General features: G+C 47.8%; 1 protein-coding gene across 2 annotated transcripts; it reads right to left on the bottom strand.

Moving 5' to 3' along the window:
• Window positions 1-8171: 8171 nt before the first annotated feature.
• LOC147319927 (uncharacterized) lies at window positions 8172-13870 on the bottom strand. 2 transcript variants are annotated; one of them, XM_086307637.1, is made up of 3 exons: window positions 13814-13870; window positions 10060-11358; window positions 8172-9403 (listed from the first exon to the last, which is right to left on the bottom strand). In XM_086307637.1, the coding sequence occupies exons 2-3, from the start codon at window positions 10976-10978 to the stop codon at window positions 9300-9302; spliced, it is 1023 nt and encodes a 340-aa protein (XP_086163763.1). In that variant the 5' UTR covers window positions 10979-11358; window positions 13814-13870; the 3' UTR covers window positions 8172-9299. The 2 variants fall into 2 exon arrangements, with proteins under 2 accessions (XP_086163763.1, XP_086163762.1); XM_086307636.1 differs by having other exon boundaries at window positions 8172-11358.
• Window positions 13871-14149: the final 279 nt, after the last annotated feature.

Raw genomic sequence — 14149 nt, 5'->3', positions numbered from 1 at the left:
GTTGTCATTAACGTGGCTTCACTCCACATCAGCCGCTTTGCTAAAACACCGGTGTCGCACATAAGGACGCTGTCATAGCCTGTCAGCCACGTTGATCAGCTGCGTATATACGAATGTGAATCGCGTGATTGGCTGGACTACGGGATAAGGTGGCCTCGTTCTGATCCCATACGGGAGCAGCCAGTCACTGACTAACACTGCAAAACAGAATCGTTAAAGTTTTCATTTTAATTTCAATTCAGGTGATTTTTCTTTTTTTTTTTTTTTTGTGCGCAACGCAGATTTTCTGTGCAGAGACCGTGCCAGCAGTGCGCAATTGTGCCAGCAGTGCGCAATTGTGCACGCGCGCAGCTTAGAGGGAACATTGCTTGCGAGTGTCGGGTCTTTTGTGTTTGTAGAAAATGTTTCATATCTTTGAGTTGAGCTCATGGAAAACAGGAGCAAAAACAAAAGTGTTGCGTTTATATTTTTGTTCAGTGTAAATGATAAAACATCAGGTTTGACCCAGAATACAGTTTGATCCACATGATGGCGCTGTGAAAAGTGCGCGCTGTACTGGTGGCACCAGTGTCCCCAGCCCACAGACCAGTGCTGCCACTAATCGAGTTTCAATAACAGCATCTAAATGCTGTTTAAAGGTGGACTTCATCTGTCACACAGGAGCAGTTTGGCTTCGCTTTGCTTAAATAATGACCTGGTGTATTTCTGTATACACACCTGCTAAGGATCAGGTGACTCTTATAATAAAAGGTTAATACGTAAAACCTTAAAAATAAAAAGGGCTGTTTTTAGCAGTATTTAGGCTGCAGTCTGTGTATTATGTCCATGATATTCTACAGTGGGGCAAAAAAGTATTTAGTCAGCCACCGATTGTGCAAGTTCCCCCACTTAAAATGATGACAGAGGTCAGTAATTTGCACCAGAGGTACACTTCAACTGTGAGAGACAGAATGTGAAAAAGAAAATCCATGAATCCACATGGTAGGATTTGTAAAGAATTTATTGGTAAATCAGGGTGGCAAATAAGTATTTGGTCACCTCAAACATGGAAAATCTCTGGCTATCACAGACCTGTAACGTCTTCTGTAAGACGCTTTTCTGTCCCCCACTCGTTACCTGTATGAATGGCACCTGTTTGAACTCATCATCTGTATAAAAGACACCTGTCCACAGCCTCAAACAGTCAGACTCCAAACTCCGCCATGGCCAAGACCAAAGAGCTTTCGAAGGACACCAGGAAAAGTATTGTAGACCTGCACCAGACTGGGAAGAGTGAATCTACAATAGGCAAGCAGCTTGGTGTGAAAAAATCAACTGTGGGAGCAATCATCAGAAAATGGAAGACATACAAGACCACTGATAATCTCCCTCCATCTGGGGCTCCACGCAAGATCTCATCCCGTGGGGTCAAAATGATCATGAGAACGGTGAGCAAAGATCCCAGAACCACACGGGGGGACCTGGTGAATGACCTGCAGAGAGCTGGGACCAAAGTAACAAAGGTCACCATCAGTAACACACTACAACGGCAGGGAATCAAATCCCGCAGTGCCAGACGTGTTCCGCTGCTGAAGCCAGTGCATGTCCAGGCCCGTCTGAAGTTTGCCAGAGAGCACATGGATGATACAGCAGAGGATTGGGAGAATGTCATGTGGTCAGATGAAACCAAAGTAGAACTTTTTGGTATAAACTCAACTCGTCGTGTTTGGAGGAAGAAGAATACTGAGTTGCATCCCAAGAACACCATACCTACTGTGAAGCATGGGGGTGGGAACATCATGCTATGGGGCTGTTTTTCTGCCAAGGGGACAGGACCACTGATCCGTGTTAAGGACAGAATGAATGGGGCCATGTATCGTGAGATTTTGAGCCAAAACCTCCTTCCATCAGTGAGAACTTTGAAGATGAAACGAGGCTGGGTCTTCCAACATGACAATGATCCAAAACACACCGCCCGGGCAACAAAGGAGTGGCTCCGTAAGAAGCATTTGAAAGTCCTGGAGTGGCCTAGCCAGTCTCCAGACCTCAACCCCATAGAAAATCTGTGGCGGGAGTTGAAAGTCCGTGTTGCTCGGCGACAGCCCCAAAACATCACTGCTCTCGAGAAGATCTGCATGGAGGAATGGGCCAAAATACCAGCTACTGTGTGTGCAAACCTGGTAAAGACCTATAGTAAACGTTTGACCTCTGTTATTGCCAACAAAGGTTATGTTACAAAGTATTGAGTTGTATTTTTGTTATTGACCAAATACTTATTTTCCACCCTGATTTACGAATAAATTCTTTACAAATCCTACCATGTGGATTCATGGATTTTTTTTTCACATTCTGTCTCTCACAGTTGAAGTGTACCTCTGGTGCAAATTACTGACCTCTGTCATCATTTTAGGTGGGGGAACTTGCACAATCGGTGGCTGACTAAATACTTTTTTGCCCCACTGTACATTACAGTAAAAACAGTAATTATATAAAGAACAGATGGATCAGGATCCTGTCTGTGTCTTTACTATGATCTCAGCTGATAATGAGGCTTGAAAGAGACATGTTTGAACTTTTGCATTGATCAGACAAATAAGCCTGCATGTTTGCATGAGCTTTAACTGTAAAACATGAAGCCTTTATTATTAAAAAAACAAAACCCTTTTAGTGTCATACAGGTAAGAAAGCAGCGAAGCGTTTTTCTCTCTAACAGATGTTTCATCTGTTTTCTCTGCCGTTGCTCTGATGGGACCTGCAGGGTGTTTTTGGTGACGTGGAGGTTTGCACAGTTGCTGCCTGTGGTGTGTGTAGAAATGTTCATGTTCTAGTCCCACTGTGAAGCACATAGACGTGTCCTGACTTCCTGTCTGTCCCACACTCTGTCTCTGTTTGTTGCTGCCAACAGTACAAGTCATCTTTGCAGATTTTACTGAATTAACAAAAACATATTTACTGAAAGACTTATTCAGTAAACATGTTTGTTACACTGAGACTGAAACAGAGATCCCTGTTTACGCTCATAGAAAACGAGCCTCTGTTTTACTTTATTGAAATCATTTCTAATCACAGACAGGATCAGCAGCGTGCAGCTGCAGTGAGGTGTTAGTAGAGGAGCTGTGTTTGTGAGCTGTAGTCTGGATCAGGTCTCTGTGGGAGACTCGGTTACAGTACTTCTGAATATCCACGTGTCCACCTCACACAGCACATTTCTTCAGAATCGGTTGCTGTTTGCTAACATTTGACCTTTGCCCTTTTAGGCTGCCCTTCTGGCGCCCGTCGATGAGGACTTGGGATCTGACAAGAAGCAAACTGGGGGAAGTAGCAGAGTACCAGACTTCCCTCCTCCAGCAGGCCGGGAGATCTTGTTGCGCACCTGTGTGCCGCGACCAGCAGCGTACTCCAAGGCGCTGCCTCAGCGGCTCTTCTGTGTCCTGATGAGGGAGGAGTTTAGGTTGACCGGAGGCTTTTCCACAGACACGTCCTCCTTTTAAGTCCTGTGAACAATTCACACCTGGGATGAAGATAAGTGAAGGACACAGGATGGAGACTTTCACATGTATGAATGTGGCCATGGAGTAAGATCATAGAAATACATTTCTTCATTTGTTTGCTTTATTTGTAAGAACGGTGCAATATTTCAGCATCTACGGCTCGCCCAAGCTTAAAAGCAGGAAGCAGTATATTACTGGCATTGATTAAGAAGCATTTATGGCTTTGTCTGGAAATATGTGAAACTAAATCCTTCTGTGTATTCATAAATCTGCAGCTTCCTGCAGCTGTGATAAAACAGTTTCACACTAAAACCTTCATTTTACCTTCAAAGCTTCTCTTGATGCCTTTTTAAGGAAATGAAATTTGTCGTTAGGATGGAGTTCCCCATCCTGCACTCACCACACGCTAACACAACCTTCTCAACTCTGATATTTAGTAGATTATATTTCAGTTGCAGGGATTGGTCCTGATGGTAAACATGAGAGTCGGTGAGGACTTCATGGGTCGTTTCAGCTGAGCTCCATCCTCCAGCATGTCCTGCTGCTGGATTAACACACAGCTGTTTGTTTGCATCCAACCAGAACCAGACCGTGCAGTTCTTATTCCTGTTCATAAGCTGATTGTTCAAACATGAAGCTCTTTGACGTTGTATAAAAACTGAAACGACACTTTACAGCTGACTGTGATGTTTTAAATGGAGCTGGTTCCTCGAGGCGCGTCCGACAGCATGAGGGGAAACTTGGTTTTGTCATATTTTCTTTGTTTTGTTAAGGGTGTATCCATCCCATGATACAGACACATACAGTTTAAACGATGTTTAATGTTAATCAAAACTTCTAAGATCCAGGTTGAATAAAACAGCATTAGGTGTGTGATTTCACTCTGCTCCACACACCTGCGTGCTCCAATCAGAGACACCAGAGGAACAGGTGATGAATGTGATGGGGAATGATAGGTTTGTAGCATAAACCTATTCGCTGGAACGTTAAGGACAATCTGCTACGCAGCAAAAAGCAAGACTCAAGGCACCAAAGTTCTCTGGTTCACTCATGCATGAGGGAGATCTGGCTGGAGCCAAGTGTCGTCCCACCACTTGACCTCCGTCAGACTCTCAGCCAGACTCCCCAGAGCACTCCTTTTATTGTGGTGACATGAATATGCATTGGGTCATTAACATATAACATCTTACATAGGTATACATGTGAACAAAGAATACTGTGTGTGTGAGGTCAAGATGTGACCCTGTGAAGACTCCCCAAAGCTGGTGCCAGGAGTCTAACAGGTCCATCTAAACAAAAGGCTCTTACACTCAAACAGATATACATGTGTTTGCTATACCATATATCAAGAAAAGATAAAACCTCTCCTAGGGGGTGTGATCTATGCCAGAACACACTCTGTAGAGGAGTGAACGCACTCCCCTCTTCATGCTACACAGAGTTGTTACAGACCTCCTAGGATGAGACATTCTTTCAATCTACAATTGATTATACACTTCTAAGCATATATGAGTAAATGTTTCTAAGCATAAATGACAATCAACAATACAAAACCTAACATTCCCCCCTTTATTGACCTTTATGCTAGAAAAGTTTCCAGTTATGAATACCTCATGTCTGACAGTTTCAATGCCAACATTGTTATACTCAGCATACGTCAAATCACCCTAAATCACTGTAAAAGTACAGAGTTTAACAAAGGTATTAGCGGATATCCCATTCCCCATTGATCTCATCTCATGGCAAACTGCATCCTACAAACAAACAAAGAAATTGTTAATTTAATAGTGAAAATAAGAAGATAACATTTTCAAAAACATCCCATCTTGGTGATGCTTCCTCCGGGTGTGCAATCACATGTCTCTCTGCAGAGTGGTTTGAGTTCTGCAGGGTGTCATAAATGTCTCTTCCAGTTGTTTCCATCACTGTCCATAGGACCAGAGTCCAAATGTATGTAGAATAGACATTCAAACATACCAGTTAGTTTTGTTGTTTGTCAACATGGGTCTCAGCTATTTCCAAAGCTGCAGACCTCATAGGAAACTGCTGTTATCACCACCATAGCTTCTGGTTCCTGTGCTTTTCACAGAATCATGATGTCATCCTTAGACTCCTTCCAACGCTGCTGAAGGTTTAAGGCAGAGCACGTCGTACACCTTAGTTGTCTTCCTCAGCGTCAACATTGAATCTTTCATTGTATTTAAAATCTTGCTGTGGGAAGTCTCCTCTTGATCTCCTGGAAGCTTAGTAGCACAGCTCTCTGTGTGATGTCTGCTGTGCTGAAGATGATCTCTGATCCTCCTGAAGTCTCTCTCCTGGCCTCAGCTCCCATCTTGTGGACGATCCTCTCAGGCACTCCTTTTCGTCATGGATAGTCCTGATTTTGGGCCTGCTGGATCTGTCTCAAAACATTCAGGGCGTCAGTCATGTTTGATGAATGTGCGTCTTCTTTATGTAAATGCAGCATGTGTTGTTGAAGAGGACACAAAGTCCCCTTTCTCTGCTAATATCATAGAGTAGTTCTTCCCTGAGAGTTGGTCCAGGAACATATATAGTGTGGGGTATGTTGCCGTGCTGGGTAGATGGGAACAGACATAATAGTCTGTATTTGCAGATTCTGCTTTTGTTCTGTCGTGGATATAACGGTACCAGGCATTATTCATCCATGGAGGGATGTGGTCTTGCATCATGTCTCTTAGGTGAGAGTTGTCATGTGTCCATCCTCTCTGCCTTCCTCCTGGTTCAGCTGATTCCGGCACCAGCTGGGGTCCTGTAAAGGTGAGCGTCGTAGTCAAGGTAACCAAGAGGGTCCACCTTCCCATGGTTGCACACAGGTGCGTCACGCCTCGCACTTGGTTGCCCTAGAGTTGATCAGAGGCTGGAGGTTGAAGTGCGAGCTTACCCTACGGGGGCTCAATCAGCACTCCCCCCTCACCACTGAAACAACCAAGTGTGAGATTTCTCTATTGTGCTGTCTTGGGGGTGCCGGGGTTTCCTGGGACCTCGACCTCTTTGCAGTGGCTCTGATAAATCCAGGAGGGTCTCTCGCTATTTTGCAGGCAGTTGAAATGGTCCTTGCTGTGGCTCCAAGGTCTGATCTCATGATGGGCCCCAACCAGCTTGACCTTTGACCTCAACCACTGCCTGGGCTGTCCGCTATGCCTGGAATGTTTCTCGCGTCTCACTGCTGCACCTGTATTTCAGAAAAACTTCTATTTGGAGAGCACGTCAACAATCATCAAACCACATTCTTTAGTTCAGTGAACTTCACTTATAGGCCATCAAAGCCTCATCTGAACATGTAAATAAACGGTTAATCACACAACTCACTGCAACAATAATAGTAAACATTGTTTAGTGTTAATTCTGGACCCCACCACTTGACGCATGGACACTCTCATGCGTCAACTCATCAAACTCAGATTCCTGTCTGAAAGAAAAAGGGTAGCCAGATCATGTCCCAGGCAACAGCAGGGCATCTCCTCCCCTGGAGCAGCACCACCCTGGACCTATAATCCTGCAATAAAAATGTTAGTGTGTTTTGCATATTAAAAGTCACAAGGGGAAATCAAATAAGGAACAATACACAAAAAGACATGAATACTAAGACTGCTGGGCCAACATGGCCCAGGATCATGACATCACCCCCCCCCCCCCCCCCCCCCCAAGGGCCGGCTCCCGACAGCCCAAACCCGAGAACCAAAACACAAGACAAACAGAACAACCCACCCAGGGCGGGAGGCGGGGGACCCGGACGGAGGGAACAAAACCAAACAAAGACGAGGAGCATGAACCAAAACTGAGCCCACAAAGACACAAAAACAGTTCAAAACAGGGAGGCAAATGTCCAAAGAGGTCAGAAGGTCAACCTGGGGGGCGACAGCACAAAAGTTCACAATTCAGCTGTTCCGGGGCCGGAAAAAGTGGCAGTGGCCGGCAGAACAGATCCGGAGGCCGGCCGCGTGGAAGACGGCGGCGGCTACAGAGCGGGTCCGGAGGCCGGCCGCGTGGAAGACGGCGGCAGCTACAGAGCGGGTCCGGAGGCCGGCCGCGTGGAAGACGGCAGCGGCTACAGAGCGGGTCCGGAGGCCGGCCGCGTGGAAGGCAACGGCGGCAATGACGTAGAGACAGGTCAGGGGGCCGACCGTGCGGAAGGCAACGGCGGCGACTCAGGCGAAGGCGGTCTTGGGGCCGACCACGACGGCGATGACGTCTGGCTAGAGGCCCAGAAACTGGCCGACGATGCCGAGGTACCGGATGTACTTTGGACGGGGGTGTAACAACCAGGCGTGGAGGATGAAGGCTCGGAGGCCGGACCAGGCGTGGCAGAAGCAGAGGCTGCGGCTGGACCAGACGACGCAGAAGTAGATGGTGGCTGGACGGGCTCCCCGGGCCCTCCAGCTGACGTGGCTCAAGGCTGAACGGGCCCCTCGGACCCTCCAGCGGAGACAGGAGGCTGAATGGGCCCCTCGGACCCTCCAGCGGAGACAGGAGGCTGAACGGGCCCCTCGGACCCTCCAGCCGACGTGGCGTGAGGCTGAACGGGCCCCTCGGACCCTCCAGCCGACGTGGCGTGAGGCTGAACGGGCCACTCGGACCCTCCAGCGGAGACAGGAGGCTGAACGGGCCCCTCGGACCCTCCAGCCGACGTGGCGTGAGGCTGAACGGGCCACTCGGACCCTCCAGCGGAGACAGGAGGCTGAACGGGCCCCTCGGACCCTCCAGCGGAGACAGGTGGCTGAACGGGCCTCTCGGACCCTCCAGCTGACGTGGCGTGAGGCTGGACGGGACCCTCGGACCCTCCAGCTGATGTGGCGTGAAGTGGTGTGCCTGCTGCAGGGTGCTGGAGTGGCACACCCAGGCATTCAGCTACAGATGCAGGATGAGCAGTTATGGAGACCCCTGGCAAAACAGAGAGCTGAGCAGGGGGCTGAGCCGTTACCCTGGCAGAAGAAAGATGCCGCTGACTCTCTGGGGAATTTAATGTAACATCACACGGTTCATTTCCCACCAGATCACCCCTGAAAACATTATTCATTTGGTCACCGTCTGGTTCAGAACCCAGAACAGACATGTCCATGGCAGTCTGGGAGAAAGTGGTGTCGCAGCCAAGTACTAGGTGTGTGTTCCTTTCAGAGGTCTGCCTGTCATTGTCCAAATTCATATTCTCGTTTTCCTTCACAAACATAAAGTCAGAGTCTTTATTCTCAGTATTTGGTTCTTTTAACTCAGAAGCAGAAAAACACAAACTCAGATTGGCTGCCTCACCCTCACCAGAATTACATTGATTAATCTTGAACACACAGGCAGCATCTACCCCATAATATTGCCCAGAGTCAGTAACAGTCTCTGCACCATCTCTAGCGGAAATCTCGCCATTCCTAGCAAGCAAGTTAACTGTTATGGACAAACCCTGTTCGAAAAGTGGACCCCCAAGGCTCTCAGCACAGTTTATTTCCTCTGTCACAGGAAGACAACGTGACGTTTCTTCAGTGTCCACCTGTGACAGGGTTTCAGTCACCAAAGGGGCTAGTTCGACCACATGAGCTGCATTTATAACTGAACCGTTCCTAGAAACATGATTAATCAGTTCACGGCTAGGTTCCTGGACATCCATTAAGTCGGCACAACTGGTCAAACAAGACACATACACGCTCATTTTGCAGTCATGTGGTGGACTTGTAACCTCATCGGTGTCTGTGCTTACACACACAGTAGTTACACTTCCTTCTGATGGGACGGCTGGCACTAGGTTAACGGCAAGAGTCTGAATAAACTCTTCTGTGATTGGTTTGACAGAGCCATTAGCTTTAGCAGTGACCACATTAGTCACAAACAAATCAAAAGTGATGCTGTCAGAGGGGATTGAAGCCTCATTATGCTCTGACTGACAGGAATCATGCGGCTCGGCCTGGTATTTCGCAGTCTCAGGCCTGCATTCCCCAGCTAGCCCCCCCACCAGAAGCTGACTTAGACAGAGACTCTGAGTCATCTATGAATGGAGGTGCCGCTAACACAGTGTCTAATAGAGCTGTGGCTGCCAGTGGTGGTGCAGACTGTGAGCTTACTATATCAGTAGTACTCCCAACCAACACCCCATCCTGAAATGATTTAGAAGAATCAAAAGAACATGGTTCCAAATTTACGCAAACTGACGGTAAAACATGACCATTAGAGACAGTATCGGAGGCCCAGATCTCAGCTTCAGCATTCCCTGCACCCTGAGGGGTGCTGGAGCTACATGGTTCAGACATGTGTGCCCCATCTTCTTCCGGGGGGCACAATTCACTCTTAGAGTTCAGAGCATAGACCACATTGCCATTACTGTTCTCTTGACCTGGAACACAAAACTCAGGTGAATTGTGCTTGTTGAGTACAGGAGTGAGAGCATCACTCAGAGATCGCTTTGAATTGTTCTCCTCTGGTTTACACAATTCATAACAAGTAGATGAGTCACAAGATGGATGAGCTAAGGAACAGTCAAGTTGATCACCGGGTACAGACAGGGTGTCATTATTAAAGTCACACCGCTCATGACCAGAGGTTATATCACCACCCTTCACACCAAACATGAGTTCGTGATCAATACTTTCATCGTTTAGCAAGAGAATGGGTGGTGTTGAGGAGCACTGGGTCGCTATCGCTCCTCCAGCACATGTAGAAATTGTCTTTATCTCTGGAGCGTCTGCGAACCCTTCATGACAGTCACATTCCAGCAACTCAGGAAGACTTTGAGGCGAAAGATTGTCACTAACCTCTATTATTAACGGAGTCCGAGAGGAAACGAGAGTTCCACCAACCTCCAGCTGCTGCATGGTGCTGCGGCGACGTGGATGTCGCCTCTTCCTTGAGGAAACCACTGAGGCTGAAGCATTGGCTGTTGGGGAAGTGAGGGGTGGCAGACCCTGGCAGCTCCGAGGGCCCCCGAGAGCCAGGCGTGTTCCCCGAAAGATGTGCTGACAATCGGGGGTGAGCCACGGCATTCCCCGGAGCTCCTCCTCTACGTGGGTGCAAGCTGCTTGCTGCCGCTCACAGAGGCCGGCCTCCATGATTTCCGTAGTAGCTCTTTCTGAACAACTAAACACAGTTCTGTCGGCTTTGGAGCACAATTCCGCTATAGTTTCCGGCCCCTGCAAATCAATGCTCATCTCCCTCTTCTCCATAGAAGGATCGTGAGGCACAAAAACACAGTCACTCACCGGAGTTAGCGCGGTGCAACAGCGGCGCCGGCGCCGCTTCTTTCTGGTAGCTGGTGCCATGGACGCTGATGCCACCAAAGCAGAGGGTGACGTAGCGGCAATCTCATCCTCTGCCCATATCCTCGCTAAAGGCGAGGCAGGGGAAGTGAAGTCCGAGCGGGGTGGAGAGGGCGAGCGGCTGGTAGGTGATGCAACAGGTGTGAGTTCCTCCTCCAGAATGAGCCAGGGCTTCCACCGGAGCTCGTCCTCCCGATAAGCCCGTAACACCTGCTGCCGCTCTTCCTCACCAAAGTCTATGGCCTCCGTCATCTCTGTGCGCTGCGCCGTGTGGCCAGACCGCGGTGAAGACCCGGAAGCCGATGAGGCGCGAGCGGATGGTGTGACGGTGGTGAGCCTCACCGTTCCGACCCTAACTGCGTCTGGCTCGCGAAGCAGCGGGGAAACAGGACAACAGCAGGGCTCTGGCGGCGCAGCCCGCACACTGGGCAGCTGCGGCTGCGGACGGAGTTGGAGAGCGGTGACGAGAAAGTCAACGATCAGCGGGTGTAGTGCCTCCCATAACCAGGGAAATACAGACGCGCATACTCCCACTTGGCGGGCTAACTCCTCCCGTTCCTCCACTCCGGAACACTGCAGCCATTTGCTACATAGCGACTCCACCGTCTGGATGATCCCACTCTCTTGTGTCGCTGGGTCCGGCATGGTCGCGTCGTACTGTCACGGTCGCAGTGGCAGACCGTGTGGAGAGTGTGTTGAGGACCCAGGTGCGAACACAAGTGAGGATACGGGAGTGCACTTAAACAAAAGCGAGCCTTTTATTGTGGCTGATGATCACGAAAGAAACAAACAAGAATGAGGGCAGCACAAGAGCAGGAACTAAACAAACCTAAACTGGGAACAATCTATGCTATGGCTGGGGATACAAAAGACTGGGCATGGAAACACGGAGGGTGGGAACACAGACGACGCGACACAGACTACATGAAACACAGAGACTAAATACACAAGAGGGATGATCAGGGGAAGTGGCCACCCATGGGAGCACAGCTGACACAGATAAACATAACAAGACATGGCAGGAGTAAACAACACTGACGGGAGACTGTCAAAGTAAAACAGGAAGTACACAGAGGTGCAGACCGGAGGAGAGAGAGAGCACGGGCATAGTGGGCTGGGGAAACATGGAATGAAACACAAGGAGGGGACACGAGGGCTCTCAGATACATAGAGGGGCACACAGGGGATAAAAGTCACAAGGGGAAATCAAATAAGGAACAATACACAAAAAGACATGAATACTAAGACTGCTGGGCCAACATGGCCCAGGATCATGACAATATTAAGCCCGCAGGTTCCCCTCAGGATCCTTTTCCTCCACAATTTTTAAAATAATTTTTCCTAGTATAGAGCAGTATGTCCTTGACATTATTAACAGCAGTCTGACTTCTGGTGTGGTTCCTGCAAATTTCAAAACCTGGCCTTGATCACACAGTTTTAGCTAATTATAGGCTTGTTTCCAAGCTGCCTTTACTTTCCAAGGTTTTAGAGAAATTGTTTTTAGTCAACTGAAAGATTTTCTAGATGATAATGGCATCTTTGAGGTTTTTCAGTCAGGTTTTAAAACCCTTCATAGCACAGAATCTGCATTATTAAGGGTTTGTGGGGTGGCTGTAGCTCAGGCGGTAGAGCAGGTCATCTACTGATTGGAAGGTTGGTGATTCAATTCCTGGCTTCTTCTAGTCTGCATGCCAAATATCCTTGGGCAAGATACTAACCCCAAATTGCAGCATCCCACAGGGCTCAATTTTAGGGCCACTGCTCTATTTACTGTATTTATTGCCTCTGGGTTCCATCTTTAGAAGGCATGGGATCTCATTTCATTGTTATGCCAAATTTATTTGCCACTCAAGCAGATGGATGGCATCTCCGTAAAACCTCTCATGACATTCCTAGATGACATTAAAACTTGGTTGGCTCTGAACATTTTTAAATTTTAATGACAAGAAAACAGAAGTGATGGTGTTTGGACCCAGTGGTCCCTGTGAGTCGTCCTCTGTGATTTGGGACGCCTGGAAGTCTATTTTAAACCTGTTGTTTGGTTTTACCACCATTCACCAGTGTGTGAATGGGTGGATGACTGGATGTGTAAAGCGCTTTGGGGTCCTTAGGGACTAGTAAAGTGCTATACAAATACAGGCCATTTACCATTTGCCATTTAAGTTGGACAGTTATTTTAAATTGGACGACCAAATTTGCTTTGCTTAGGCTGCTTCCCCCGCGACCCAGCCTCGGATAAAGCGGATGAAGATGGATGGATGGATGGACAACCAAATTAGAGCAGTGGTGAAGTCTAGTTTTTATTATTTAAGGCAACTGGCAGCAGTAAAATCTTTTCTTTCTAGGAAGCACTTTGAAACAGTGATCCATGCTTTTATTTCTTCCCGCCTGGACGACTGTAACTCACTCTATGTGGGGGTCAGTCAGTTGTTGCTCTCGGGTCTGCAGCAGGTTCAAAATGCGGCTGCACGACTCCTAACAGGAACTTGTAAAAGAGAGCATATAAGCCCTGTCTTAGCCTCACTGCACTGGCTGCCTGTGTCTTTTAGAGTTCATTTTAAAATTCTCATGTTTGTTTTTAAATGCTTTTACAATCTTGCCCCGCCTTACCTCTCTGAGCTTCTTCATCCCCACATACCCTGTCGGTCTCTCAGGTCAGCTGACCAGCTGCTCCTGGAGGTACCGAGATCCAGGAGGAAGCTCAGAGGGGACAGGGCCTTCTCTATCGTGGTTTCAAAATTATGGAATAATTTGCCCTGCACGTTAGAGAAGCCTCTTAACTGTCCACTTTTAAATCACGTCTTAAAACCACTTTTATTCTTTGGCTTTTAAACTCAGTGAGACTTAGTTTCTCTAATGAATTATTTTACTTTGTATTTTATTTGGCTTTTATTTATATCTTATGTCATTTTGTTATTTAGTTCCAATGTACAGAACTTTGTGTCAGCTGTGATTGTTTCAAAGTGTTTTTTAAGTAAATATGATGATGATGATGTGAACATGTGTCCACAGAGGGGAAGGAGTCAAACATCATGACTGTGAGAATCATTCATGACAAACCTTCAGATAAACTCACTGAACACTTACTTTTCTTCAGTGTCGAGGGTTCTCCTCTCAGACAAGCCTGTGATGATTTTCCACCAGGTCTCTGCAGAGGACAAACACAGCAGTGACATCATCAACATGAGAGTGATGAAGAACAGCTGAGGTCAGATCCATAATCTCAGGTGGAAACACACACTTCGGCTGTGTCCCAATTCAGGGTCTGCAGCCTTAAAGGCCACATTTTAAGGCCGATTACATCAGAAACGCGACGAAGGCTGTCCCAATTCAAAGGCTGCTCGAAATGCGTCCTTCATTGCCCTGAATTTTAAGGATGGGTCTGTGTATCCTTCGTTGCCCACCATAGCCCAGACTTCATAG

Source organism: Aulonocara sp. 'chitande type north' Nkhata Bay, linkage group LG10 (assembly GCF_057382095.1).
Source record: "Aulonocara sp. 'chitande type north' Nkhata Bay isolate Kocher_YH1m ecotype deep benthic linkage group LG10, A_spYH_male_GT1.1, whole genome shotgun sequence".
Classification (NCBI taxonomy): domain Eukaryota; kingdom Metazoa; phylum Chordata; class Actinopteri; order Cichliformes; family Cichlidae; genus Aulonocara; species Aulonocara sp. 'chitande type north' Nkhata Bay.
Note: the sequence above shows the minus strand (reverse complement) of the source record. Positions and strands in the feature narration are given on the sequence as shown.